General features: G+C 45.3%; 1 protein-coding gene across 1 annotated transcript; it reads left to right on the plus strand.

Moving 5' to 3' along the window:
- On the plus strand, positions 1–26,939 carry asxl1 (ASXL transcriptional regulator 1). The gene is made up of 13 exons (XM_015365106.2): positions 1–159; positions 11,508–11,590; positions 11,912–11,914; positions 13,023–13,131; positions 14,499–14,622; positions 16,444–16,526; positions 17,255–17,339; positions 18,966–19,112; positions 19,558–19,721; positions 20,807–20,903; positions 22,177–22,282; positions 22,557–23,223; positions 23,764–26,939. Exons 1-13 carry the CDS (start codon positions 103–105, stop codon positions 26,458–26,460), a joined length of 4,422 nt encoding a protein of 1,473 aa, XP_015220592.2. The 5' UTR covers positions 1–102; the 3' UTR covers positions 26,461–26,939.

The following is a 26,939-nucleotide window of genomic DNA, read 5'->3' on the forward strand; positions in this document are numbered from 1 at the left end:
GAAAAACAGCAAAGCAGGTTTTTGTTGCGTGCGTGTGTGTGTGTTATTGTTGTAAATTGCAGTCCAGCACGGTCGGCGAGGAAGACGCAGCGGCCGCAGGAAATGAAGGACAAGCAGAAGAGAAAGAAGGAGCGCACGTGGGCCGAGGCTGCCCGCATGGTAATGCCACTGTGAAATCATCATCATCATCATCATAACCGTAATGAGGAGAAGAAGCGCAGTTGCATTAACCCTTGCATGAAATGGGAAATCGCCGTCCTCGTCGAACAAAAGGACGCGTCTAGTTATCGGAGTAGTTGTGCTGTGCTTGGAGGAGGAGGTGGTGGTGGGGGGTGCTCATTGCATTGCATTGCATTGCCTTGCCTGTGTGTAGCAGGGCGCGATTTTAAAAAGGGGAAATGCATCTCAGGGCGTTTTGAAAAAAAAAAGCTGCCGTCTTTGAGATGGAAAATGTACGTTTGGCCGTGGTTGTTTTCAACATGATTTTCCTTCCTATTAAGCGTATAGGAATGACCTGGAGGTTAGGTCTAACCCCCTCATGCAGATAAAGGCTCCCCACTCAACATTTCTATCCTGTTGGCAGTGTGTTTACTGCAGATCCGGTAGCCTGTGCCTTTTTTTCTTTCCAGTCTTCCACCGTGTTTTGCGAGATCTAGCTTTCTCTTTGGTGGTGAAATGCGTGTTTTTTTTTTTAATACAGCAGAAACGTAGCATGTTGGTGCGCATGTACGTTTCTGTATCGTCACAAAAGCCCACACGAGTGATGGTTTTCTAAGTAGGGTAAGGCTGTTTTTTGGTTCAACACGTCTTATGTAAAAGCAGGGCGGGTCGAGCTCAGATCACGGTTTAGGAACAGTCTACACGCCTTTTTTTTAAGCTGGAGGAAACGTCGAGTTCCCCCCCCCCAACAAGACACATGACATTGCCAAAAGTAGTAAAAACAATATTTGTCGACATTGTTTTAGCCTGCGTTTTGTGCTTCCACGTTTCATGAAATCCACATGCTGCAAAATGTTTTTTAGAATTTAAAGGTCACTTTGTACGTTTTTAAGTCGCATACGTAGTAGTACTCTGATACCTCTGAGCAGTTAGTAAGTTTTTGACTGGGGGGTTTATCTGCATGGGACTGATTATGCAGCGACTGTTTTATATGTTAGGGTTTTGTGATTCGAGATATTTCTAAAAGTTGTTGAGGACTCAGTCGTCGTCATCAGTTGTGATCCCAGCAATTTTGGGATCTGAACCTGCATGTTCTTATCTGTGGTTGCATAGTTTGAACCATGGGGCTTCCACTATTCATAAAGCATCTGAAAGGCTAGATTCAACTGTTCCAAACCTATGAGCATGCCAAATAAATGTCCCATGCGTTTATTCCTGGGTACCTTAATAATGTTATATTTATTTTCTTTTTTTTGCCTTAGTTCCATGTGAAAAGAATGTGTGACATTACTGATCATGTTGTCATTATTATTGCGATTGGGTTTTGAAATAAGTATTTTTTTCTGAGCCGCGCTGAGACGGTTTGCTTCTGAAATGACACTTGTCATCAAGGTCCAAGGTGTGTTCACGTAGTTTCCGCAAAGACACCGGGCATGTTTTCCTTAAAATGTCTTGTATAAACTAGCCAGGTTCCGCTAATAGCTTAGTGATTTTCTTTTTTTGTGTTATGTCAACTTGGGATTAGGACTTATGCTATTATTTTTTCCCAACCTAGGTGGAAAATTCCAAACTGTGGGGAAAAATTGGTCAGTGGGAATACAGATGGCACCATGCAGTGTGTAGGATATATTTTGAGGTTTTTTTGAACACACAGCGTTCAGAGATTGGTTACCCAAGGACTGTAATTGATCCTGTGATTTACTGCCTTATGTTATGTGCAGTAGCCAGTACTGTCCCTAGGCCCTGACAGCTTGTAGGCCAGGACAGTTTGCTTTGAAGAGGTCAGCGCAGAGAACAGGCGTGCGTTTCGTCTTGCATTTTGGCTATGAGTTTCTGAGCAAAGTCACGGAAGAGAACATTTCTTTGCATACAGGGTTCTTCTGTAAGGTTCATTCTTGCAAGATGTTGAATTGCTGGTGCAAACGACAGGATCCTCAGCCATGTGAATCCCTTGCTAGACATTTCTCTTCTTTTCTTTCCTCATGTGATATTGAACGAGATGGTAAGATGCCAAATGTTTGTTTATGGCAGGGTTGAGTAATGGCTGGTCTGGTAAAAAGTTTACTTGAAATGAAGAAAATATATATAACAATTATTAATGACTTAAATGTTTATGTAACTTCACACCCATAAAGCAGTCAAAAGTACATGTACACTATTTTTTCCAATTCAAAATTGGTAATATCCTTTTTCTGATGTGATCTATTTGATGTCTTTACTAGTTTCTTTTGGCTGTTGCTTTTTAACAGTACAAATCACTTTTTATATAGGCCCTCATTTATGCAGCTGGATATTTTACTGGAGCAGTTCAGGTGAAGCACCTTGATCAGAACTACAATAGAAGTGTCTCGCCTGGGATTTGAACCCACAACCTCCCAGTTGTGAGTTCAGAACCCTGTCCGCTGTGCCACCACTCTGTTGATTTATATACTGGCTTTAAACCGCTGCTTCCTATCCTAGTTTTGATTTTGTACTATGAGGCACTTAACTTAACAATTCTGCAGTTTCTCTACTTTAAATAGCATTACACACGCACAAGAGATGAGGTTCTTGAAATTGGCTGTGCCATATTGTGAAGGCTCATGAGTGACTGATTACCACAACTCAACTGAAGTTTTTAAAATGTTCTTCAGTTGGGAAAACTGTGATTGTGGTGATAGAATCTGGCAAGTATAGCGAGGTCTGACATGTTTAGCAAGCATGCTGGTACTTATTTGTACATGAGCTGTTTCTCTGTCCAATATCAATTTTGACATTGCTTAAAATAAAATGCATAGTTTCAGTGTTGTGAAATCTGAGCACGGATATTAAACGTTCGTAGTCTTTTCACGGAACAATCTTTTTTTAAGAACATGAGCAACAAGTTAGAAGAGGGTCTTCCAGATTATCTAGCTCGTGATAGCTGTCGTTGCTGGACGAGATTTGTGGATCGATGTTTTGAAAGATGTCAGGGTGTCGGCTTCAATAGCACGACTGGGCGGTTTGTTCCACAGCTCCACTGTTTTTGTAAAAGTCCCTCCTTTCTTGGTTACAGATGCATTATGTCGTCATCATCATTGATCATGAAGACATCTCCTGGGTTGACTAAAGCTAATGTTTCTGAAATATGTGAATACTTTTGAAGAATGTTTGTCTCGGGGCCCCTTATAAAACCCTATTCAGAACTAACAGGGATCAGTACCTTCAGTGTGTTGGTGTAGAACATTCTCCGTAGCCCTGGAATGCCTCTGGCTGCCCCCTCTACACTGGGTCAGAGCAGCAGTGTTGTTGGGGCAGTGTGATGACCAGTCATGTTCTCAATTTTCTATACAAGGACTTGAATGTGTTTTACAATTTGAACATGGCAAGATGGTGCAGTGGTGGGCATGGCTGTGTCGCAGAACTGGGGCCATGGGTTCAGTTTTGGACCTGGGGTGCTGTCTGCGTGGATTTTGAATGTTCTCTTCATGTCCGCATAGGTTTTGTTTTTGGACTGTGGGACATGCTGGTAGGTTAGTTGGCCCTAGCTGTGGGCGTGCGCTTGTGTCTCTGTGCGTCCTGCGGTAGGCTGGCACCCTGTCTAGGGTCCTGCCTTGTGCCCGTTGCTTGTTGGGGAAGGCTCCAGCTCCCTCAAGGCCCTGAATTAGATGGAGCAGTTAGAAAATGGATGGATGGAACATGGTGTGGATTTATAGTAAAAGTATGCTTTGAACAGTGTGTCCTAACATCTTGTTGGCCGTTTTATTGCTGCCCCACATTCTCATACAGTCATTCGCGGTCTTGGGTCTGGTGTACCCCTGTATCTCTTCTTGGCTCCAGCCAGGCCCTTAATCCCCAGTGCTGTTTGCTGCTTATTGCCAGGAATTGAGCTTTAGGGTTTTTTTTTTTTACGCTTGGGCCTTGATATAAATCATAACCTAGTACAGTGTCTCTGAGTCCCACTGCTGGGTAAACCCCATCTCTTCTGACACTTGTTCTCACTGAGTTGTTAAACACAGGCTAGGTTATTTCAGTTTTCTTTCTGAGGCCTTTTGTATTTGATTTCAGTTCTTAAAAAGCCAAATGGGAATTGTAATTGGTATAAACCCTTTGCTAATTAGTGAGTTTCAGAACTGCCCTCGTTAAGACGTTCTAGCTGAAATGTAGCCAGTTGAATATGAGCAGGGGAAAAAAAACATAGTGGGCACATCTGTCTGTCTGTCCTCAGTTGATTACCAATGAAGAGCTGTTTAGTCAGACATAAGGCAGCAAATTCTTAATTAACCAGTTAAGAAAAGACTGTAGAGTTCTGTGTGCCAAACTTGTAGCAGTGCTGACCACAAGTCCAAAAAATGTCAGGCATATCAATTAAGGTTCCCCATTGACTCTGCTGATTAAGGGCCCGTTTGAAAAAAACAGCAGACAGAGGACCCGGATTAAGACACTGATATAGAAGATGCAAGTGAAGAGACAACATCAACATGTCGGCCTAAGTCGATGTCATCAGCACGATCTTCAAATTCAGTGTTTACACACAAATTTTCTTTTGCTGCTTATGGAGTTCTTGCTAATGTTACCAATTTGGTATTGACTAACAGTCTACTAATTTACAAAGTATGCCAGCATCTATATCATTGATATCGATAAAATAGTGGTTTGGGTACAGAGCCATCTCTGGGCATTCACCCGTTATTGGTATGTTGTCTTTTGTTCATTTCCTTGAAATCCTAGCACTTGCCTCTGGGGAATCCTTTGTGCCTAACTTCATTGAAAGGTTTCTGAAAATCTAAATACACTGTATCAAATGCTCTGAGTGTCCATGACCTTTGCAGTTTCTTTAAAGAACTTTTAACAGTTTGCTTGAGTGGGATCTACGGGTTGTAAATCCTTGTTGATTATTTCGCCACATGGAGAAGATTTGCCATGGACAGGTGCATAAATCATTTAAAAATATTTTGCGGCCTTCTGTCCTAGGTGTCAAGTCTGCATATCAGGTTTTGGTTTTCAATGAAATGAAAGCCATTTTTCTGCATGTCAAAACACTTGCATGCATGCAGTTTGCGGTAAATGTTTTAAAAAAAGTTGTCCTTTGTGTTGTGCCATACAAAGGCAGATTTGTGCGGAATCTGGCACTAGATTAAAAAAACAGTGGCCTTATGAAGAGGTTACAGTGAGGAACTGACTGCGTAAATGTGTGGGCTGCAAAAGGAAAAGAACTTGAGCTTAATGCCACCCTAAAAGAACGTGAAATACAGAAAGACGTGGCAGTAGAGCAGTATACAGTTGCGTTATGTTTTGCACTACAGCCAATTCAAAGACTCTAAACCCAAACTGATGCCATTACTAGAGGGACTGTCCTTGGGCAACTGGGTAGGATGTGCTGACTCAGTGAGAGGGGGCTGCTGCTCGAATGATAAAGTGATCAGTTTAGGGAGCATTGGCGCAAATGCGATCTACAAGCCTGACTCCAGATCTGACTTTTCAAGGCAGTCCTCTGTAATTTCAGTCTGGTTTGTGAAAGAGCGCTTTTCTGAAAACTATAAAAGACAGTCCTCACTCTTTGATCAGTCATGCACTGCTGGTATTCTGTAATAGATATATATATCTATCTCCAAGTGGGCTGTTTTGCGGTGGGAGCCTGGTGGTCAAGTCTCAGATGTGACTGTAGGGTTTCAAGCAGATATAGAGCAGACTAACTTATTTCCTGTATCCCTATAGTGCTATAGCTGGTGCGTTTATGGCTTCTTTATCCAATACAGGGCTGCAGGTGAGCCCTAGCCTGTCCTGGCAGGTAACAGGCGCAAGGCAGGATATAGCCAGCCCATCAGCTTTGATCGTTTTTCTTTATCTGTAGAAACCCCCTATTTAAGGAAATGTCTCTGTTCAGTCTGGGATTTTCGCTGAGCAGAGGTCTGAAAGGTGTATTTGCACACAGTTGTGTGTCTGTATCGGACGTGTATCGGGGCAGTTGCTCCCAGGAGAGACGCAGACCTGCTGTGTGCATTGCGTTCGCAGTGCGGCAGTGTGGATTAGCGGCCAGTGCTCTGGATTTTGAAACGGAGTGCCCTGGGTTCGAGTCTCAGGGCTGATGCCTCTGTTTTGCTCTTGAGCAGGGTTTTTCAAGGGGCTACTCCAGTTAAGTGACTTGCTGTCTAAACGGCCCCCCCCCCCCAGCTTGTTCTTGTCCGTGAGAATTCACGCTCGGTAGTGGAGATGTTTGGTTTATTTAACCTGTGGGTGGAAGCACCCGGAGTGGTCTTGAAACTCATTAACGATTCTGAAAAAGTTGCACCGCACATCTCTTGAAATAGTGGAAAATTCACAGAAGGTAATTTGGCGGTCTCAACGGTTGTGTCTTGAACTGTATTGCATGAAGTGTCTATTATTGTAACTGGGCAGGAAGTCGGTATTAAATGTATGCTGCCCTTCTGACTTCGCTTAGCCAGCACCAGGGAAATTCCCCCCCTGCTGCTGAAATGTGTTCTCAAAAAAATCCCTGTTAAGTCACAAACAAAAATTCCCCCCTTAGAATGTTTTTTCTGATAGTTTTTTTTTTAACGATTTTAAAGTTTTGTTTGAATGTCACGCTAGGGCAAACCCTGCAACGAAATAGAAAAGCAAATGAAAAAATGATTAACTGATATGGAAAGTTTCACACGTGAACAGGGTGCCATGGAGATACGTGCTGCTGCCTCCTCACTTTTGGTTTTGTGGCTTCAGTTGTGACAGAGTACCTTGTGTGTGGAGTTTGCTTGGTCTTCCTCAAACTCATAGGTTTTCTCTCGGTGCTCCAGTTTTCTCCTGCAGTCCAGAGACATAAGTTGACTGACATCTCTAAATCATCTAAAACGTCCTGCCCGGGGTGTATCCTGCCTTCTTAGTTTGCCAGGCTAGGTTCTGGCTCACTGTGACCTTATATTGGACCAATCGATCATTTTCTTTTGTACTGCACCCTTTATAACACCTCGCCATAAAGCTTTTCACATATTTCACAGTCAAGAATGTGGTTATTGACATTGGATGGATGCTCTGATCTGAAGGTGTTTAAGGGGCTTATTTTCCACTGAAAATAGTTTTATACAGCACAGAGGTACTGTATATTCATGCTTGCAACAAATGCATGTATATCTGTCCTCTGTTTTTGATTTCTTGCTCGATTATTCTGACCTTCTCTGCAGTTTTTTCCCTATTATCCTTGACCTCTGCATATTACCCATCAACAAAGTCTATCAATGATTGTAGGTCGTTTAACAGCCCGACCTTTCAGAGGTGTCGATGGGTAATTACCCCGTGCAACCCTAGAGTATGCAATATTTGACAGGGTTTAATAAAAATGTCATTGCTATCTAAATGGGGCATAGTACTTTATAGTGATTACTAGATCAGAACAGAAATACAGCACTTTCACAAGTGTACACTTGTGAAATTTTTTTTTAAGCTAAAATACAAGGATCTCACAAGTGCAGATGTTGTGGTCAGATCCTCCGATTCTGGGTTGCAGAGGTTGCTTGAGAGAGTGCAACGTCAACAACTTTGTTTGGTTTTGACTGGTGTATTAGTTCCCAAGGGGAGAGATTCTCGTTAGACAGGTTATGCACTAACTCTTTGCCCGTTGCAGACCACTTGAGAAGAGGAGTGAAATTTCAGTAGCTTTTATTGTTAGATGTAAACCAGGATGCCTCCCATAAAAGAATTTCCACACGGCATCAAGTTCCGGCAATGTGATTGTTTTCTGATTCTGTGGGCTATTTTAATTTAAAAATAGATATTTCCCACAATTTTGTAGTATACCAGGGTAATGTAGTGATTCTCCTCCTCTTGCATGTAATTTGTCGGTCTTGAGGGGAGATCCTTATTTTAATTTATCCGATGTCCACAACCACACTTTTCCTTCACATGAATTCTATCTAGAAACATGGACGGGATTGGTGGCATTGTGGTTGAGCACTGCTGCCTCGCATCTCGCAAGTTCTGGTTTTGATTCTCAACTGGGGTGTCTTTCGTGTGGAGTTTGCATGGGTGTCTTCACATCGTTCCTGTGTGCCTTATGCACGTGCAAGAGACAGACGTCCTGTGCAGGGTTCAGTCTCGCATTTGTCCTGTGATTTCAGAATAGACTCTGGGTTGCCATTACGCTTATCAGGCATGTAGCTCAGTGGTAGAGTGCCCGCTTCGCATGTGTGAGGTCCCGGGTTCAATACCTGGCATCTCCACACGGATTTCTGCAATTTCCCTCGCGGGATCAATAAAGTATCTATCATAAGCCGCTTTCTGATAATGAGCAGTTGGATGTACCAAACGAGTCTGGAAAGAGCATTTGCGTTGTCTCAGCTCACAGCCACAACTGGATACTCACAAGCGGAAAAAGGGGAGTTGCAGACAGACTCCTCCAGTCCTCACTAGAGCCCCCTGTCATCTTTTTGGTTGATCTGCAGTGACAGTAGGTTGTGTGAGAAGTGGAGACGCTTGGGCAGATAGGAAGTTGCGGGGGTCACCATGCAATCACCGTCACTTTGTGTGTCAGTGCCACTTGGTGGGGAAAAGGACGCTGGACACAGCAGTCAAGTGACCTGACCCAGACGTGGGCCTGAGATGCTCAGAGTTGGCGCCTTCACCAGTTTTAGCCTCTCAAGAATCGCAGAAATGTCTTTCAGATCTGAAATCCCTGCCACCTGACCCTGATAATATAAAAGGTTAGACTGTCTCTTTTTGAGATTGGTTGCTTACTGCTTCACTTCATCATTGTCTCTTACAATGCTGCACATATACAGGATCTAAGAAAAAAAAAAGAAATATGAATAAACAAACAGAAATAAAATCTTCTCTTGAAGGCATTGTACATAAAATGATGTATTTAAACACAGCAGTGAGCAACCAGGCCTCCTTTTTTAAAATTCTGGGATACTTTGATGTCGAGAGGCAGGCTTGTCTTGGCATTTGCATGATAAAAGGCCTGCCTGATCTCTCAGTCTGTGCATGCACATTGCAGCTCTCCCTCTCTGAGAGCTGGAATACAAAAACACAAGGCCTGATCAGTGCTTGGCCCCACCACCGTCTTGTAACCTTAAGACACGACCAGTCCTGGCAGTAGCTTCCTTGCAAATTTGGTTTGTGATTATCCTTGGCTGTGCCTTAGTTAGTTGAGAAGCATGAAGGCCTTAATATCTTGATTCTTAATCCTACCTGCTTAGATCATATTAACAGAAGCTGATTTAATTTTCGGGGTTTCTGGATGGGAACCTTTGTTCTAAAGGCACCTTGTTCATGGTGCCTTTGCCTTATATGTTGTTAGGCTTTCATATTATTGTTCCAATTTTCTGGCTCGCTAACTGATGTTGCATTGTTTCCCAAAAAAAATAACTTTAAACTGTAGGTACCTTCTTGAGTGTTTTTCTACATTAAGCTAATCCTCCGATCATCCACCTGGTGCTTGTCGCCCGATTTAGCTTGCTGTGGGATGCCTTATTTGTCTTATTCCTCTCAGCTGGAAAGTCTGTTCTTCAGAAATGTCACAGGGTACGAGACTGAAGATCTCGGGGATTGTGGAGTCCGTGCTTGCTTGAAGGACAGTTGCCTGCTGTGTTAGTGTGTTCCCGTTAAGATGAGTGTTTTATTCATGCTTTACAATTGACCGACCTCAGTGCAGCTGAATTATATTTTACTCTGTAGGTGTTGTCTCTCCCTGCGTGTTGTGATACAGCATGTTCTGTGGGTCACCAGCAGTGACCATCCTGGCCACCTTCTGAATAACAATGCAGTGAGCTATTAGTTTTCCTCTGCCAGGTCATGTTTTATTCAATTTCCAGGTTTTGTTGGTCCAGGAAATAAAGATTCTGTCCAGCATCCCTCTCCAGTAGGCGATTCAGGCCTTTGAAAACGAGCCTGTAGACTAGAGTGTGAGGTTATTACACATCAGTCTTAGGTGTTGATGAAATTACATCTAAGAACAGATCAGCCATGTGAGTGACTAAGGTTTTTTTTCTTAGTTTGTCCCTTTAGTTCACAATCTATTTGAGTTTGGCTTCTGACATTTAAGTGATTTCAGTTTTGCTCATTTCGGTTGCACTTACAGTACAGTCATTGCAGGAGCACAGAACACTTGAGTGTGGGTTTGTCTTTCCTTTTAAGAGTTTCATTCTTGATGTTTTGGAAATGCTTTGCCATTTGTTGGCTTCATTCAGCATGCTATCCAAATCCAGACAGTGAATTATTTTAAATGTGGTTTAGTTAAAACCTTATGTGTTATTTAAAAGTGTAGTTTTAATGACATCGGTGATGTATCCTTTAACTGACTACCCTGAAGGTTTGAAATGCAATAAATGAAAATGTTTTTGTTTAACCTCTGTGGGTTTTTATTGGCCTGTGTAGGAGGGTAATGGAAATAATTATTAATAGATTCTTCTGTTTTTTGCGGTGGTAGGACTTCTCTTCAGGACACTCTGACACTGCTTGTGTTGGGGGGGAGAGACCAGCTGTCCAGTTCTTTGAAGTAGATAAAGGAAATTTGATTTGTACTGACTTTCGATGGGTAAAACAGAATATAATTTTAAAAAGTTGAAGAGATTATAGAAAATACATTGCGTATTTAGGGTGATGGTTGATCATAGTTTAGGATTTTCCTCTCTGGCTCTTTCACCAGTTCCACCCTCCTTCCAGTGCTGAGTGCATTTCATAAGGAAACGGTCTCACGTGAGAAAGTGTCTATTTGTGGTGTTACCAGGAAGTAGCCTAAACACATGGGGGGGATAATGCCTATTTTGTTGAGAAGCAGACATTCCCAGGAGCATTTCTACTGTATAAGAAAAAAAACCTATACAGCTCGATCACCTCTGTACTACCATCCACTGCTGCAGCACCTGGGCTGTCAGCATTTGTCCATGCAGTCATAGGCAAGACTTCAGCATGTCAAAGCCTGCATTGAAATGTTGCAGCTCCTACATTTTAAACGAGTACTTAGTTTTTTTGTGTGGATGAATTAAAGCCATATGTTTGGCTTTGGAAAGAGCCAGGAAGTTGGTGGCTGTTGAAGCCTGGCATTTAGCAGTTTCTGAAAGGCATGCAGCTGGGGATGCTCTATATTGGTAGGCATCCTTATTTAGCACGTTTTGAATAAATCAAGAAGATTTCATGCGGAGATGATTAAAGCCGTTTGTGTGAATCGGCACGAAAAGTATTTTTCAAGTCGCTACTGAAAAGCAAGCGCATGATAGCAGTAAGATGGGACTTTTCAGCATGACTGCGGTTTTGTCTGAAGAGTATCAAACTGGGAAGGATTGGAATTGAGTGCGGTATGGTTATGATCTGAGGAGGTGGCTGAGTGTGAAGAGGTGGCTGTTACTTTGTTTTCCTTCCCTAGGAATAATGATGCTTTTTTTCTCACCTCTCTGTAGGTTTTGGAGAACTTTTCAGATGCTCCCATGACTCCAAAACAGATTCTGCATGTCATTGAGACTAAAGGACTCAAAGAGATGAGGTCAGTTGTTCACTTTTGTTTTCCCTGACTAAATTAGGGTAAAAGTACGCTAAGCAGTATACGTGAAAAAAAGTCATTAAAATAACAATTTTCTTTTTTGGACATTTTCCTGAATTTAGCCACAAAAACATTTTGCTGTAGTTCCAGGGATTAAATAAGATGGCATATTTTTTATTGACCACAACTGTGCATGAAGACTGTTTGTTTTATGTGTAGTTAAACCACAATCCAATCTGAAAGTATTTATGTATGTGTTTTTAAATTATTTTTCTTTTTTTCCCCTCCCCATTCTTGTTGTTCTGCAACTCTTCCTGGAAATAGAAGGTAAGACATCCCTAACCATGTTAGTCGACTTCCTCCCTAAGTCTGTGTATTTGAATGTTGTTTCTCTCTCTTCTGGTTATGTATATTGTCAGTCACAGTGTTTATCCCACTCTTTTTAGTATGTCTCTTGTTTCTCTGAATGTTCCTTCATTTTAAAGTAGCAGCACAAATAAGTAATGATGAGGCATGAAACTCTGACTGAAATTTTAACCTTATAACAGCTACAGAAAAATCTAATTTTAGGGAGTAGTAATGATAAGGCTTACCAGTTCTGCTAGCACTTAGCAGTGATAAGTGGGGCTTCTCGATAGACTGTGGCCTGTGTTTTCCAGAAGTTAGTCAGACATTTACATCTGCTGCAGCTGCTTTAGTTCGAATGTCCTGGGAGTCATGATTCCACCGTGTCTACAAAGCCTGTGAGCTTGCACAGGGGAGTCGGAGGACGTGCAGGCACACTGCTCTGATCCGATCGCAGTCCCTTCCTCCCCAGCACTGTGAACTGGGGGCACCAGGGGGGTTTCTGTGCCCCTGAAAGAACCCTGGCTGGCTCTTCCCACTCTGGGAAAATTACACCCTTCCCTGCAGGGAACGCCAGTTCCGGTCTGCTAGGGTCTCCTGCCTCACCTGGGTTGTAGAGTTTGACCCAGCCCTCGGCCAACGGAGCTGCTCGGGAGCTGCTGAACGTGTGATGTCGTTGCTTGACAACCCCTCACTGACCGAATAATTTCACTGTCGTCAGGCGTGCCAGGGTGCAGCTGTGCTCCGTGGGTGTGCCACTTTGATGAGCACAAGAGCATGTGAAAAACAAAAGCTAGGAATGTTAGAATGTGTTTTGCAGTGAAAGATTACGGTGATGCTGTGTTCTCTTTATTGGTTGGAGTGCCGTGGAGAGAATGGGGTGCGTTGTTGTACCAGCGTGTTGAGTTTTGGGATTTCAGCTTTCGGCTGAATTGAGAACCAACTAGACGTCCGACAGAGCTGTTACAGTGCCAGTCTGTCGGCTGTTTGCCTCCATAAGGCGGAGACTGTGACACGCGCGTCGATAGCCTTGTAGCCTACGGTCCTGAAGCCTGTCCTTGTTGACGCCGTGTGGTTTCCTCCTCCGCAGTGGCACGTCCCCCCTGGCCTGTCTCAACACCATGCTCCATTCCCAGTGCCGTGGAGAGGACGGGATGTTTTTCAAGCTGCCCGGCCGCCTGAGTCTCTTCACTTTGAAGGTATCGGCAGGCCCGCTGTGTGCTTTGGGACCCGTCATTTGCTACTTCCTGTTGTGCTGGCCATAACGGAGCTCATCCTTATCCTTTACATTTTTGTTATTGTTTCCACTGTGTAGCTGTAGCGTAAACCTGAGGAATTTTCTTCCTTAGCGCTTTCTGCTGAGATGGCGGCCACTGAAACGCCAAATAAGACTCAGGTGAAATGTTGGAGGGAGTTCGTGTGTCTCGGTAAATTAAACTCGTGGAAATTGTCACTGAACACCTTACATCCTCTTACAATTTTAGAAGAAGTGAGTTCATTAAGTGTATAATAACCGCTTACATGCAAGTTCATTGTAAAATATGCATAAATGCGTAAAATACATCCTTTTTTTTTACTAACTAGATAAAGTTCATGAAGGTCATTAATTCCTACGTTTGTTTCACAATGTCTTGCAATGCTGGTGGCCTGACTAGCCACTGTTAATCATGGCCAGTGTCTCTGTGTGCAGGTAAATTCTAATACAGCCATGAATTTTAAGTTTTTGTTTTCCCCCCAATAGCCCCTACCATTTTTTTCTGGCTGTTACAGAAGAAAATCTTGATGGAATGCTGAAGCTTTTAGCACAGTTGTTAGCTTTAATTAGAACATATATAATTAGGTTTCTCAGAACGACAGCGTGATTATCCGCGATGCATCATGAAAAAGGGTGACTGTAAAAGGGTTATTCCATCCTGGAATGGAAGAAAATGTTTTGAGTGTGACACTTTCTAAAAAACGGAATTTTTAAAGACATTGGTGCTTTTGTTTTACAAAGCCTTTATTTCCCAAATAATTGGCTCTAACTGGAGCCATCAATTCAGAATGTGAAGCCAGAGCTTATGATAAATGAAAATGTCAAACATCATTCTGGGTCTGAAAAAATCTTCCAGTATGTAAAATGACCTATTTAAGATGCCTAAACATGTTTTGTTCTATTACTAACTGGTACTGAGCCTTCTTTGTTAAAATTGTGAATAAGAAGAGAATCTTGATGACCTAGTTAAGAGGGTGAATCCTGCTCATAGTGTGAAGGTTTTTTTGTTAGATTTTTCTGTTTATGATGGATATTTTTTAAAACAGCCACTGTATATTATTCATGTTCTAATGGCAGGAGAAATGTAATTAGTGCAACAGCCCGATTTGGGGAAGTGCAGGTATCTCAGGTGTGTGTAGTTCTTCTATTGCTTTTTTCTAAAAAGCCAAAAATGTGATTTATAAACATTTCAAAATCACGTTCTAATGCATTTTCACGACATTGCCTTGCTTATAATGTAAGGGGTAGAAATGTGGAAGGCCTAAGCTCCAGTTTACCAGACCTGAAAAAGACGCTTCTTTTTGAATGCAGAAGGACGCTCTGCAGTGGTCCAAGAATCTGACCGTGCAAGAAGGAGAGGAGACGGAAGACCGGACTGAAGTGGAGAGCTGCGACTCCACCGAAACCACCACCACCGCCAGCGCTGAGAATGACGGTACACTGCGTCAAAGACCCTGCTCCTTAGTTCAGCCTTGTTAGCCCTGTCTAGATTTTACTTTTCTAGATGGAGTGGTACAGAGTTTTTTTTTTTTTTTTTTTTTTTACATTTGCTTAAGCATTTTCTTAGTCCCTCTTTGCTGGTCCTAGAGTTTCAAATGTAAATCTGATTTGTTCTCCAGATGTTGGTGTTTTATGGAAGTAGTGACGAAAAGGCTTTTGTGACACCAGTTTTTACCGAAGCAATAGGAAGTTGTCATCTTGTTATGTTTTTCTCCAGTGACAGAAAGGGAAGAAATGATTCTCTGGATGAGAAAAATCGTAAAACACTGTTCAATTCAGCATCTTGTTCCAATAATTTGTTTAGCACTGATTTTGTTTCATAATCTTGGTTTGCGTAATTCGCAGCCCTTCCGTTGTCAGTGTTGATGGGTTTTGAGACTGGAAACTCCAGCCCTCTACTGCAGGAAGTGCTGGTTGCCGTGGCAACCATATTTGTGTTGCTGCTTGCACTTTCTAAAATTCCTGCAGGCTTTTAGCGTCTAAAACCACAGCTAGCTGTGCGTTTCTAATGGGCATGTCGGAGAGATGCAGAGGAGGAATGCTCTTAGTGCTGCGGAGAGAAATACTGCTTCGTTTGATTTCTGCGAACGTGGCCTCGCATTAACACACTGGGCGTGACCTCAGAAAATGTGGACGTGTTGAAATGAGGGAAATGTGTCCGTACACAAATGCAGCTTGTCCACACCTTTCTTTCAGGAAGTTAAATGGGTGATGTATTTAATTTTTCTGCTAAAATGGTGGGGGGAAAAAACTAGCCTTAAGTTTTCTGCTCAATGTATTGATAAGTGCTTTCATTTTTTTTTTACATATTGATTACGTAACCTTTTAGAAAATTGCAATAGTAGTATTTTGTAGTATTTTTTTTGTACTTTGAAAGGTGAGATTTGTAGTTCCTGTGTGAATGTTCCCAGGGGTGCGTAGATGTGTTTTGGCACTCAGTATGCCCTTCTCTTACCAGTTGGCTGTGATAATTAATTTGAGCTGGGGTTAATTTTATTCCCAAAATGATTTTCCAGATAATGAGACTTCATTATGTAACATGAATGCAACGTGCCGTATTGTTCTCCTGATAAGTGGCCCTTTTTTCTGACCCGTTGCCGGGGATTTGTGAGAATTTAAAAGGCGGGGGTCTTTGAGATGTGTAGAGTGGTGGGAGTGATTTCTTCGTGCCCTTTGGCTCCTGCTGTGAGCTGTCCCGGGTGTGCTGTTCTCTGCCCATCAGCCAGCCAGTCTCCTGGGGGGGGGTGTTTTGGAAAGGATTTTCATGCTGGGTTGGGAGAGGTCAAAACTGCCGCGGTTTTAAAAGGTCAAAGTCTGCTTGATTTAAGCAATTCTGGTTAGTTTTTTATTTTTATTTTAATAGTCTCCCTAATGTCGTGAAATGCTGTCAGGATTCACAGAAATACAGGAAGCCTAAAGCTGTGCAGTGCAGGTTGGCTCACATAATCTGTAGGTTCCATCACAAATAAGTGGGATCTTGAGAGAGACTCGGGAAAGAGCAGTGGCTTATTTTGTATTTATCACTATTTCCCAACTTATTTTTACTTTTTCCCCCGAACAGAACTAAGAGTAGCTCGTTTTTATGTTTTAAAAGCATTTAAAAATAGCTTTGCACATAGTTGGGAAAGGGAGGAACACTGAAATGCCCATGATGACACAGTTTAGGAAGGCTTGTGAGTCCACGGCGCGGGGGGGGCTTTTCAAGTTGTATGTGATTGGGGGGGTTTTGATGGCCTGTCTGTGCTTTTTACTGCAGTGTCTCTGGATGAGACCTCCTCCAGTGCCTCCTGCTCCACAGAGCCTCAGAACAAACTGAGCAGAGCCGCTCAGCATCCGCAGGTGAGTCACCCGGAGGTGGGGGCAGAACCGCTGCCGCTGGAGTCTGCTGAGGGTCCTTTCACCCTTCCTCAATGAGCCGGCAAGGGGGCCTTCCTGCGCGGATTGGCAACGCGATAGCTGAGCTGGATGTTTTCTGGGGTGCGTCCCCTCAAAAGCAGTGGTCTGCCGCAGCCCAGTTTGTTTGCTAGAGTAAAAACCCGCTCGGGATATATCCCGAAGCGACGGGAGAAAACTCCCAGCGGCCCCCGCCAGCACTCGCTGCCATCGTCTCCCTGACGGCATGTATGCCGCCCAGCGTCGGGCTTCCTGATTGTAAAGTGCATGCTCTTCGTCTTTTAAACCCGTGAGGAATGTGTGCTCCCCACCCCTTCGCTTACACGCACATGTCTGTGAGAAACACTCCAGGATCGTGGCGGAGGAATTCCGTCCTGAGACAGTAAAGGCAATAAACCTCAAACCTCCCGACTCCTGAAGAGGGTTAATTTTCACGTGCCGTGACTTGTGGGACAGTTAATGATTTGAAGACCTGTGGGCCTTTAACCTCCTTTTTCTGAAGGCTTGCTTACATTCTTAAATTTCTAAATGAAGATGCTGCTGTTCCTCAGTAACTTTCGCAGTAGGCAGGGTGGAAAAATGTTAATTCGAGATCCGTGGCGTTTGCCGCGGTGTGCCTTTTGTTCCTGGGTGTTGGCTAACCCTGTGAAAACGTCTTCCTTTGTCTCCCGCAGACAGGAAGACAGAGGAAGAAGGGAGTCCTGATGCCGCGTGTCGTGCTGACTCCCCTGAAAGTGAACGGCGAGCACGTCCCCTCAGGTGAAGTGTGTTCGTGTTTGTTTTTCCACCGGGCGAGTCGCCGAGGATGGCTTCCCAGACCATGGGGGCCGCGTCTCGCCCGTTGGCGGGGTGCCGCGTGTTTGGAAGTGGTCGGCGGGGGAGTACCGAACGAGGGTGGGCCTACGGCCGCCACTTCCCGTGTTTTGCGGCCTTAAGGGTGGCCTGAAGCATGTCTTCTGCTGGTTGGCGAAGAGAAATCTGAAAGCTGAAGAGAAAATAAGGGTGGTGTTCTCAGAGTGCCAACGAGTCAAGGTGGTCTTCAGTAACATAAGACGTATAATTCATTTTTATTACTTTATAGAGGCAAATTAACATCTTGCATCTTAGTTCAAGTAGGGAGCTGCATCAGCATGCGTAGGCTGCAAAGGAAGAGCCGGGCCATTTCTTTTCTTTCCTTCTCTTTTCAGCGTAGAATAAACCTTTACTTGTTCTTTTCCATCTTATATCGTATTTTACATACAATGTTATTTTCTTAGTTTATATTAATTAATTATGGTTAATTGTGGCCTGCAAATAAGACCCCCTTCCCCCCCAATACCTGTTTGTTCCCTTCTGTGTGCACGTTGTGTTCTTGCAGGATTTGGTTACCAGGAATGTAACCCTCACGTAGGCAAGGTTTTGCTTTATTACTATTTTGCAAAGCATCACGCGCACGAAAGCCATGACCGAGCTTAAACGCCTTTAAAGGAACTTTGCTGTAATGGACTTTTCAAACCGGTTTTGGAATAACTGCAGCATGACCTTCCCCAGTCACTGCAAGTGAGTCTCTAAAGTGTTGACGGTCTATCCGTATCCATGCTCTCCAAGAGGATCCAAGATCCCCCCCTTTCCTTATTCAATTAAATTCAATTCAACTTTGTCATTAAATTTACACAGGTGCATAGTATAATGAAAAGTGTTTCTCATTAGTCACTCAGCTGCAGTATATAAATAGGACAGAAGATAAGACAATAGACAGTTACACAATAACAGTAACATGTAATAACATAACATAAATAACATGTAATCAAAACTGTGCAAAATTCCGCAGACAGAGAAAATAGGACAAAAACAGTGCAAGGTAATTCTTGGAACAGTGCAAAAAATAGTATGGTTAAAGTAGTATGGTTAATTAATAAGTATGAAATATTGTTATACCTGTTACAGTTTTACTGGGCTATCGAGGGGACAGTACAATTTCGGCTTACGTGTGTGTGTGGTGGTGGAGGAGTACAGTGGTTGTGGGTACAGGAGGACGTTAGGAGAGATCATAATAAGGTGGAAGGGAGTGGGGGGCGTCACCAACTTGACAGCTCTGGGGAAGAAGCTATTTTGGAGTCTAGTTGTGTGCGACTGGAGTCTAGTTATGTCTCTCTGAACAGCCTTAACGTTGGTGCGGGAAGAATTAAAATGTCATATTTTCTTCTCTTGGTGGGAAGGCCTGCCTCTGCCTGCCAGCTGCTGGATTGTCTTACTTTGTCTAGACTTGCTTATCTCATCTGGAGTTCTTCTGGGCGACTTTGAGTTACCCAACACGTTCCTGCTCCGATTTGCCAAGCTTGGTTCGTTTTCAGGGTTTGAGTTGTTGTTTTTTTTTTCCTCTCCCCGTGTTCGCCTGTGGTGCAGGTTTCCCTGGAAAACGCAGGGAAGCGGAGTCGAGCAGCTCCTGCAGCAGTAACTCTCCCGTGGCCTGCAGCACCTCCCTGCACGGCAGGGCGGACCTGAGCCGGAAGCACGGCCAGCACTTCAAAGCCATGCGCAAGGCTCACCCAGGTAGGCGTGGGGCCGCTGCCACTGGGGGCGGCGTTTTCCCCGGGGCGGTGGGTTCTCTTCTAGCTGCGGACCTGCCTGGAATACAAAGGAGCTGGGTGCTGTAGCATTGTAGGAGGGCAGCTGTCTGGTGAAGTACAGCCAAGCGTAGTGGCCAGACAGTTTCCAGAGAGGGGCTGACAATAGGTTTAATGTTGTACACACAAGGGGGGTTTAATATTTAGTTTTTCCTTTGTAATATTGAAAAATGTTATTACGCGTTTGTGTGCATTGAAAAATTACTTACAGGTCTGGTGCTATTGACTCTATATAGTTTGAGATTTCATAATGCTGGTTATCTGGTGTGATCCTATCGGAGCACTCGAGACCAAGGAGGTATTGCCAAGCTGTTGTTTCTTTAGGATGGGGAATGCATTTCATTTTTTCTGATGGTTTCTAAATGCCGCAGGCTCCATGAAGAGGACCCGGGGGGTGGAGGTTGATTTCGAGACGCCGGGCTCTATTCTGGTCAACACGAATATCCGCGCGCTCATCAACACGCGGACCTTTGCTGCCTTCCCCCCGCACTGCCAGCAGCAGCTGCTCTTGCTGCTGCCCGAGGTGGACAGGCAGGTGGGTGTGAGCGTCGCCCCGGCGGGCCTTGGAAACAGCCTCGCCGGCAGGCCCAGCAGCCCTGCGCAGGCCGTCTCCGCCCTCGTGTCCTTCAGTTAGTTGTGTCATCGTTTCGTTTGTATCTCTGGTATGATTGGTTTTAGTTGAGGGTACTCGATTTAAGAAATTGCTTGGAAAGCGGGCTGGTTTCCCCCTTCTCAGTTGTTCTCTCCTCTTGGAAACGTCTGGTCCCGGAAAACCCCCATTAAATTCTAAAGACTTGCTAGTTTTTTTTTGCTTTGAATGAAGTCATTTAGACATCCTTCGGTGCTTGAAGGAATGCCCTAAAGGCTGAACGAACTGGAGCTTTTGGAGTGCAACAGAAGAGTGCGAACAGACCTGTTACAGTTATTCAGAGAGGCCAAAGACTTTGACAATGCCAACACAGCGGGTTTCTTCAGACTGAGCTCTGAAATGTGAACCAGGGGAGAGGAGTTTGCATAGAAACACAAGTGAGACGGGGAGGGGAAATTGAGGCTCAATTAAAATGCTCAAATGCAGATTAGTTTAGTGAGGTGATCACCTATGTATAGAGAGGTGGCTGGTAAGGAAGCCTTATAGAGGAAACAGGCACAGGACCAAAGGCAAAACAACATGTCTTGCATTACAGAGTTTGTAATTCGTATGCCTGTGGATGTTGTACATGTGTTAACAAGCTTATGGACTTCAAGCAACAAAATAATCTCTTTAGTTCTGATGTGGGCAGAATCTGTTTGGATTAAATCAATGCAGACAGTGTGAAAAGAGTTCTGTGTCTTTGCAGCACTTCCCTGCTGTTTTCATATCTCCACTCTTAAACACTCGGGCTTCAAAGGCTTTGAGGCTTAACTGTGCAGGTAGTGCTTTGGTCAGGGTTGCTTGGCCCTGGCATGCAAGGTACAATGCTGGTCTTATCCAGCAAGAAATGAATATGGGAAACCTTGCAGGCTGCAGTGACATTGATGGCTTTATGACCTCCCCTGCAGAGCTTGGTACACCTCATTGTTCCGCTCTGCAGCAGTTTCTAGTGACATCGATGCCTTTAAAACGATACTTTGTTTTTCCAGGTTGGGCCTGATGGGCTGGCACGCCTCAGTAGCTCTGCACTTAATAATGAATTCTTTGCACATGCTTCTCAATGCTGGAAGGAGAGACTTGGTGAGGGTGAGTGTTGGTAATGAACTGGAGGGGGCTCTCTAGTGGCTCAAACAGTAAAGGCACTGGTGTGGAGCGCGATTTGGACTTCACTGTCCAGACATCCGTGATTCGAATCTAAGATGTGTCTCAGTGGACTTGCAAACAAGAATATTTCAAGTGCATTGCAGATGCTGGGGTGGAAATGAATGCTATTGCACAGATTGCTTAGACTGGAAGTCATATCTAGGATGCACATTTCTGTAGCTCACCCTTTCTGCTTTGAAACTCAGAGAAATTGTGGTATTGTGCAGTACAATATACTTTGTCACTGAGTATTGTTGCATATTTCTACAGTAATTGTGGCCATACAGGACATGGTCTTATGTGCTGCAACCAATTGTAGATTTAATAAATTCTGCTTATCTGATGGAGTCTAAGAAGCACGGGTTGCTGTCATTTACCTAATTTGCTAAAAAAGCAAATAGTGTTTTTACCGTTAAGTGATACATTTTAAGTGGATATCGGTGCTTGATAAAGCACAATATGGCTGAAATACAGAATTGCTGACGAGAGGAATACTGGTTCATACACTTGCCAGCTTTGCTTTAAATGTGATGATAAAGATCAGGGAAGATTTGTTCATGAGAAGAATACAATACTTTTAAGAAGAAGGTTTTGTAAAGTGTGCCACATCTCCAAATAATTTCAAGTCTTTGAAGTGGGGAAATGTAGCTAGGATGGGTTTGTTACCGAGATCAAAATGTACTGTTGCAGCTGTGTTTATAATTTCCTAACGTTTGGATCGGTAAAGCACACATCTATTTTTCATCCTATTTTTGTATGTGCAGTTACATACAGCATGTGCAATCACTATGATGTGAAACAACTGTAAAATAGTGGTATGACAGTTTTTAAAACATTTTTAGTGTACATATGGCGTCTGTGTGTACATTTTGAAATATACTATACAAATACATCTATAATATAGCTATACAATGCTTCTTTGATATTTAAGTAAAATGCTTTAGTGTAGATGGAAATAAAAGCTTTCCATCTTTGCGATTGGCTGAGCTGAGTGGACTTCAGTGAGACCGTGTCCTCACGATCTTGCCTGAAGTCTGAGCTGGGAGTGTCACGTTGCTGAGGGTTGCGTCTGTTCTCCCTCTGATGCCCAAGAGCTCCTGTTGGCAGTTTGGGCTCACAGTGGGAGTAAAGTTAACAGCCTGATGCGCACTTATTGGGAGGACAACTTTTGCTCACAACTTAGCAGGTTTTCTTGGTTCACCTCCGTGTGCTCCAGGTGAATTCACTCATGAGATGCAGGCGCGATTCCGTCAGGAGATGGAGAAGGAGAAGAAGGTGGAGCCGTGGAAGGAGAAATTCTTTGAAGATTATTATGGTCAGAGGTGAGCACAGTCTATCCATCCAGTGAGAGCTAGAGTTAATAGGAGCTCTGAGCAGTGAGCAGAGTCAGACCCTTGCCTTTTATCCATTTTCTGATCACATTATTAAAAGGAATTTATCGTGACCATAACATTAAAATATGAAATAATATTTATTATGTTGCATACAGGAAGAATTATTTCCTGAAAAGGCGTCCGCTTGATAAAGCCCTTCAAAGCATCCCTTCCTTCCCCATCCCAATGGATTTACTTCTTCTCCCCCCTGCTCGCCGTGCAGGTCCGGATTGACCAAGGAGGAGTCCCTGAGGCTCACGACGGGAGAGGAGAACTCGGAGAACCAGGCCGGCACGGCCCCCCCGGTCGCCCCCCCGAAGCGCCGCGCCACGGGCCGCAGGCGCAAGGACGGCCGGGTGAGGCGGCGCTCCAGGCCGGACCTGCGGCGGCGAGCCCGGCGGACTCTCTGCAAGCAGCCCAAGGCGCAGGAGGAGAAGGGGAAGCCTTTCCCGGCCGCGGCCTCCTCCGCCCCGGGCGTCGAAGCTTCCTCTCAGGTAGAGCTGCAAACGGACCCGAACGGCCCCCCCTCCGAAGCCCCGGCGGAGACGGACGCGCCTGTCCCTGCCGCGCCGCTCTCGGACGCGGAGCTCTCTCCGCGCCTGCCTCCTGACAGTGCCTCCTGCTCTCTCGAAGGGCAAGAAGCCAGCCCTGCTGTCACTGCTGATGCCCTGGACCACAGGGCCATCCTTGCTGCTGCTGCTTCTGCCCGCAGCCTGGACAGCGGCGCCGAGGTGAAGGACCAGAAGAGGAAGTCCGACGAGCCCGCGGCCTCCACCTCCTTCCCCGAGAAGAAGCCCCGCCTTGATCAGTCCTTTCGTAACACAATTGACTGTGTTCACTCAGAAAAACCACAGCCCACCAAAGAAGAGCCCAAAGTCCCTCCTATCCGGGTATGATGCCAAACAGTGACAGCTATGTACAACCAAAGTCTGGTCCTAACGTCCCACACCGGCCATTGTATTCTAGATACTCTAGATTGCCCAGTTGATCTCGTGACATGGCTCGGGTGTTCTGTGTTAATTTCTTTTCTAAACCGCTCTTTAATAGACACATGAAACTTGACTTGGGATTCTCAAGAACGAAAACGTTCATAGTAATTTTTCGTTACCTCGAAAAGAACTGATAAAAATTGCAGGAAATACTGCTGTTAAAGCATTGTTTACTCGAATGAGATCATGCAAATTGAGAAAATATATAGTGCAGTATAGTGCACTTTCACGATTTGTTTTTAAGTTTAAAATGGATTTTGATTTTTTTTTTTAAATGGGGGGGGGGGGGTGGGTACACTTAAGAGCAAAGTTCAGTCCTTTCTAGCCTGTTGTGTTTTTAGAGTGAACCCGTTATTGTTGATAGACCTTCCGGTTTTTAACACATGTCTAAAAGGCTCACGGCGTCTGAACATGTCTCGTTTCCTTTCCCCCCCACTTCAGATTCAACTCTCCAGGATCAAACCTCCCTGGGTGGTTAAAGGCCCACCAACCTACCAGATATGTCCCCGCATTATCCCTAACAGCGAGGCTCCCAGCCGGGGCCGGACTGGGGCCAGGACTCTGGCTGACATCAAAGCCCGTGCCCAGCAGGCCCGGGCCCAGCGAGAGGCCGCTGCTGCTGTTGCAGCCACTGGTGAAGGCGCAGGGCCCGGGGGAGGCCCAGGAGGAGGGGGTGGCAGAGAGCACCCGGAGCCTTTTGAGCCAGGAGGCGGCCAGGGAACACTTGCAGAGTCTTCGTCACAACATCACTCAGGAGCACAACTACTGCAGGCCCCCGCTGAGGTGACAGTGAACGAGCCCCCAGCAGTGGAGTGTTTAGAAACCTGCGAGATTGCTCAGTGGGGAACAATGCCCAGAAACGAAGTGGAGGCTCCAGTTCCCTCTCCGATTGGCAGTCCCACTTCTCCTCCAGGTGTCCTAGCGCACCTGCACGCAGAACCTGCTGAGATAACGCCCTCGGCCGCTGCTGATCCGGGCTGCTGTGGAGCTGACCTCTGCAGAGAAGAGGCGATGGCAGCTTGTCATGGCGGTGAGCCCGAGGAGCCTGCAGACACTGAAAACCAGGTGGTGGACATGGAGACCGAGTCCGAGTCTTGCGTGGAAGAGCCACGTGATTCAGAGGAAGCCGAGTGCCGAGATAGTGAAGCTGGGAGTATTTCTGTGATGGAAAAGTGTGCCGAAATGACTGTGCTGGCACCCACATCTATACCAGACACACTTCCAAGGTTTGGAGCCCGAGGAATTGATGCCATAAGAACTTTAACTTCGTTTCACCCCTTAGAGGGTGGTCAGACCTCTAAAGAATTAAACGTAGATAAATGCAAGAACGGTGGCAAGAATGGTTTCAAAGTTGCTTCCCAAGAGCCATCTTTTCACACTAGTATTATGTCGGGAGCGATGGGTTTCAGTGATGCATCACGTCACACGAGTGGGGCATCCCATGTCGAACTGGAGAGGGCAGATGGCTCCCCTGAAACGTCAGCTTGTGTTCCAGAGGACTCTGGTTTGCACAGCGACTCCACTGAAACTGCTTCTGACTTTGAAGATGAGTTGAGTGAGGATCAGAACACCTATGCTGAAGCAGACTTGGACAGTGGGCGCATGCCTGATTCACAGTATCAAGCTGTCCACTTGCGGCCAGCGAACGACCGGAAACTGATCGGCACGTTGCCCAGAGAGTCTCTGGCAAGACCCCGTGAACAGTCTCGCAATGCGAAGGAAAAGGCAGAAAATGGCCAGATGGGAACAGCCAGTAAAGCCCAGGTTGTTCATTTAACAGGTCAGAGAGGTGTCGAGGCCCCAAAAAGGACTCTCAGCTCTGGTCGACAAGTGTCCTCCGTGGAAGCGAACAACCCCCTTGTCACGCAGTTGCTTCAAGGCAGCCTTCCACTCGAAAAAGTGTTGCCACTGCCTCATTCCGTGAGCAAGCTAGAAATCAGTCGAGTGCCCTTACCTCCTCATGCGTCACGTGAAAGTTGCCCTCAAAAGATGGAGGCTCCCTGTTTTAGAGGCAGGCGTTTAGGTCACTCAGGAACTGGGGGCGTAGGCGAGAGCCACAAGGCTTGCACGTCGTACAGTGACCCCTTGGTGCCCTCACACGTTACCTCAAATGGAAGTTCCCCTTTTGGGGGCCAGACCCTTTGCTCTCTCGGTCAGATGCCTGCTGCTGCGATTCCCAAATGGCAAGATGATGCACCAGCTGAGGAGGGGAGGTCCGCATGTTTGTTTGAGGAAACCGGCGAAGTAGCGGCATCTCGGGCTGCTCCACAGCCGTTCGTTTTGCTGGAGAATCCGGCCGTGGGGGGAGGCCTTCCTTTAAATCCACCAGCGTCCTCCAAGACCCATCCGGGCTCCGCCGCTAAACAAAGCGCCGCCCTTGAAACTGCTGAAAATAAGGAACGCTCTGGAGTTCAAGCCCAGAGAGCTACTTCTGAGGAATACAGCGCAGAAATGGCTCCGCAGCCGAATGCAGGCAAAGCCTATTGCAGCAATACGTCGGCCGAGGGAGCATCTCCTCCACAAAATGGCTTGTGTTCAGCGGACGTTGTGCCCACTGTTAAAATAAACTGGCTGCCAAAGCAATCCGTTGTTAAAGGCGAGAACCACCCTTCTTGTCAAACTCTTCCCAAAAATTCCACCAGGAGCACAAAAGAGGCGCCGAGTTCCGCGCAGCCCAAGGACCAGTTCCCAGCAGGGATGCTGAATATGGAAATGGCTCTGATTCGGTTGGCGAAGGAGCCCGGAAAGCCCTCCCCGTGCCCTCTGGAGGCTTCCTCCATCCCCTTCCAGCTGAGCATCCAGCAGCAGTTCTACGGGAAGCTGCCCAGGCTGCAGTACGGCCCCGGCTCGGGCTTCAGCTACACCGCCAACATGTCCGTCGTGGACACGGCGCTCACCGGCCTCTCCAAGAACATCGCCAACAGCGTGATGCAGCTGCGCCAGAGGAGCGGCTTCGCCGGGGGGGCGCACGCGGCGCTGAGCATCCAGGCCTTCGCGGAGAGCAGCATGGAGGAAGTGGCACTCAAGTGCTCCTGCCGGCTGAAAGCCATGATCATGTGTAAGGGCTGTGGCGCCTTCTGCCATGATGACTGTATAGGGCCTTCGAAGCTATGTGTATCCTGCCTTGTTGTTAGATAGTTAACAGTGGGCACTGGGGAACTGGGCCGGGTCGGGCAGGGGCTGTTATATTCCATGATGGTCTGTATTTTTACTGTGGCATATATTTTCTAATGCTGTTGTTAAGTGAATGCTGGGCACAGTTCCTTTTGTGTATTTTTTTTGTTCAAACTTTACGGACCATAACCCTTTACCTCTCGTCTCCTTAGACATTATTACTCTGTACATTGGCAACTTGTGTCTCTCCAGCCTGATTGCACTTTGGAGAATAGAGATCTGTTCTTTGTGTCTTGTCAGTCTTTCAAAGAGATATTTTTTTAATAATTAAATGAATAAATTGCCTTTGTTTTCCAAGTACTTTCTTTTTATCTGTATTCAGCAGTTAAGCACAGTATTATAATAAACCTGGCATTGAGCTGATCTGTTGTTCTGTAAATCCAATACTTAAGATGTCAATGTGTGGTGGACTTCACTAGAGCTCTATTAAAGATCGTCTGCTA

This window comes from Lepisosteus oculatus, chromosome 16 (assembly GCF_040954835.1).
Source record: "Lepisosteus oculatus isolate fLepOcu1 chromosome 16, fLepOcu1.hap2, whole genome shotgun sequence".
Lineage (NCBI taxonomy): Eukaryota > Metazoa > Chordata > Actinopteri > Semionotiformes > Lepisosteidae > Lepisosteus > Lepisosteus oculatus.

Bases quoted from the DNA above. Each gene is read 5' to 3' on its own strand.
- asxl1 (XM_015365106.2), top strand. From the start codon at position 103: ATGAAGGACAAGCAGAAGAGAAAGAAGGAGCGCACGTGGGCCGAGGCT. The intron at 160-11,507 runs GTAATGCCACTG...ACCTCTCTGTAG, and splicing joins GGGCCGAGGCTGCCCGCATG to GTTTTGGAGAACTTTTCAGA. The intron at 23,224-23,763 runs GTATGATGCCAA...CCCCCACTTCAG, and splicing joins CCAAAGTCCCTCCTATCCGG to ATTCAACTCTCCAGGATCAA.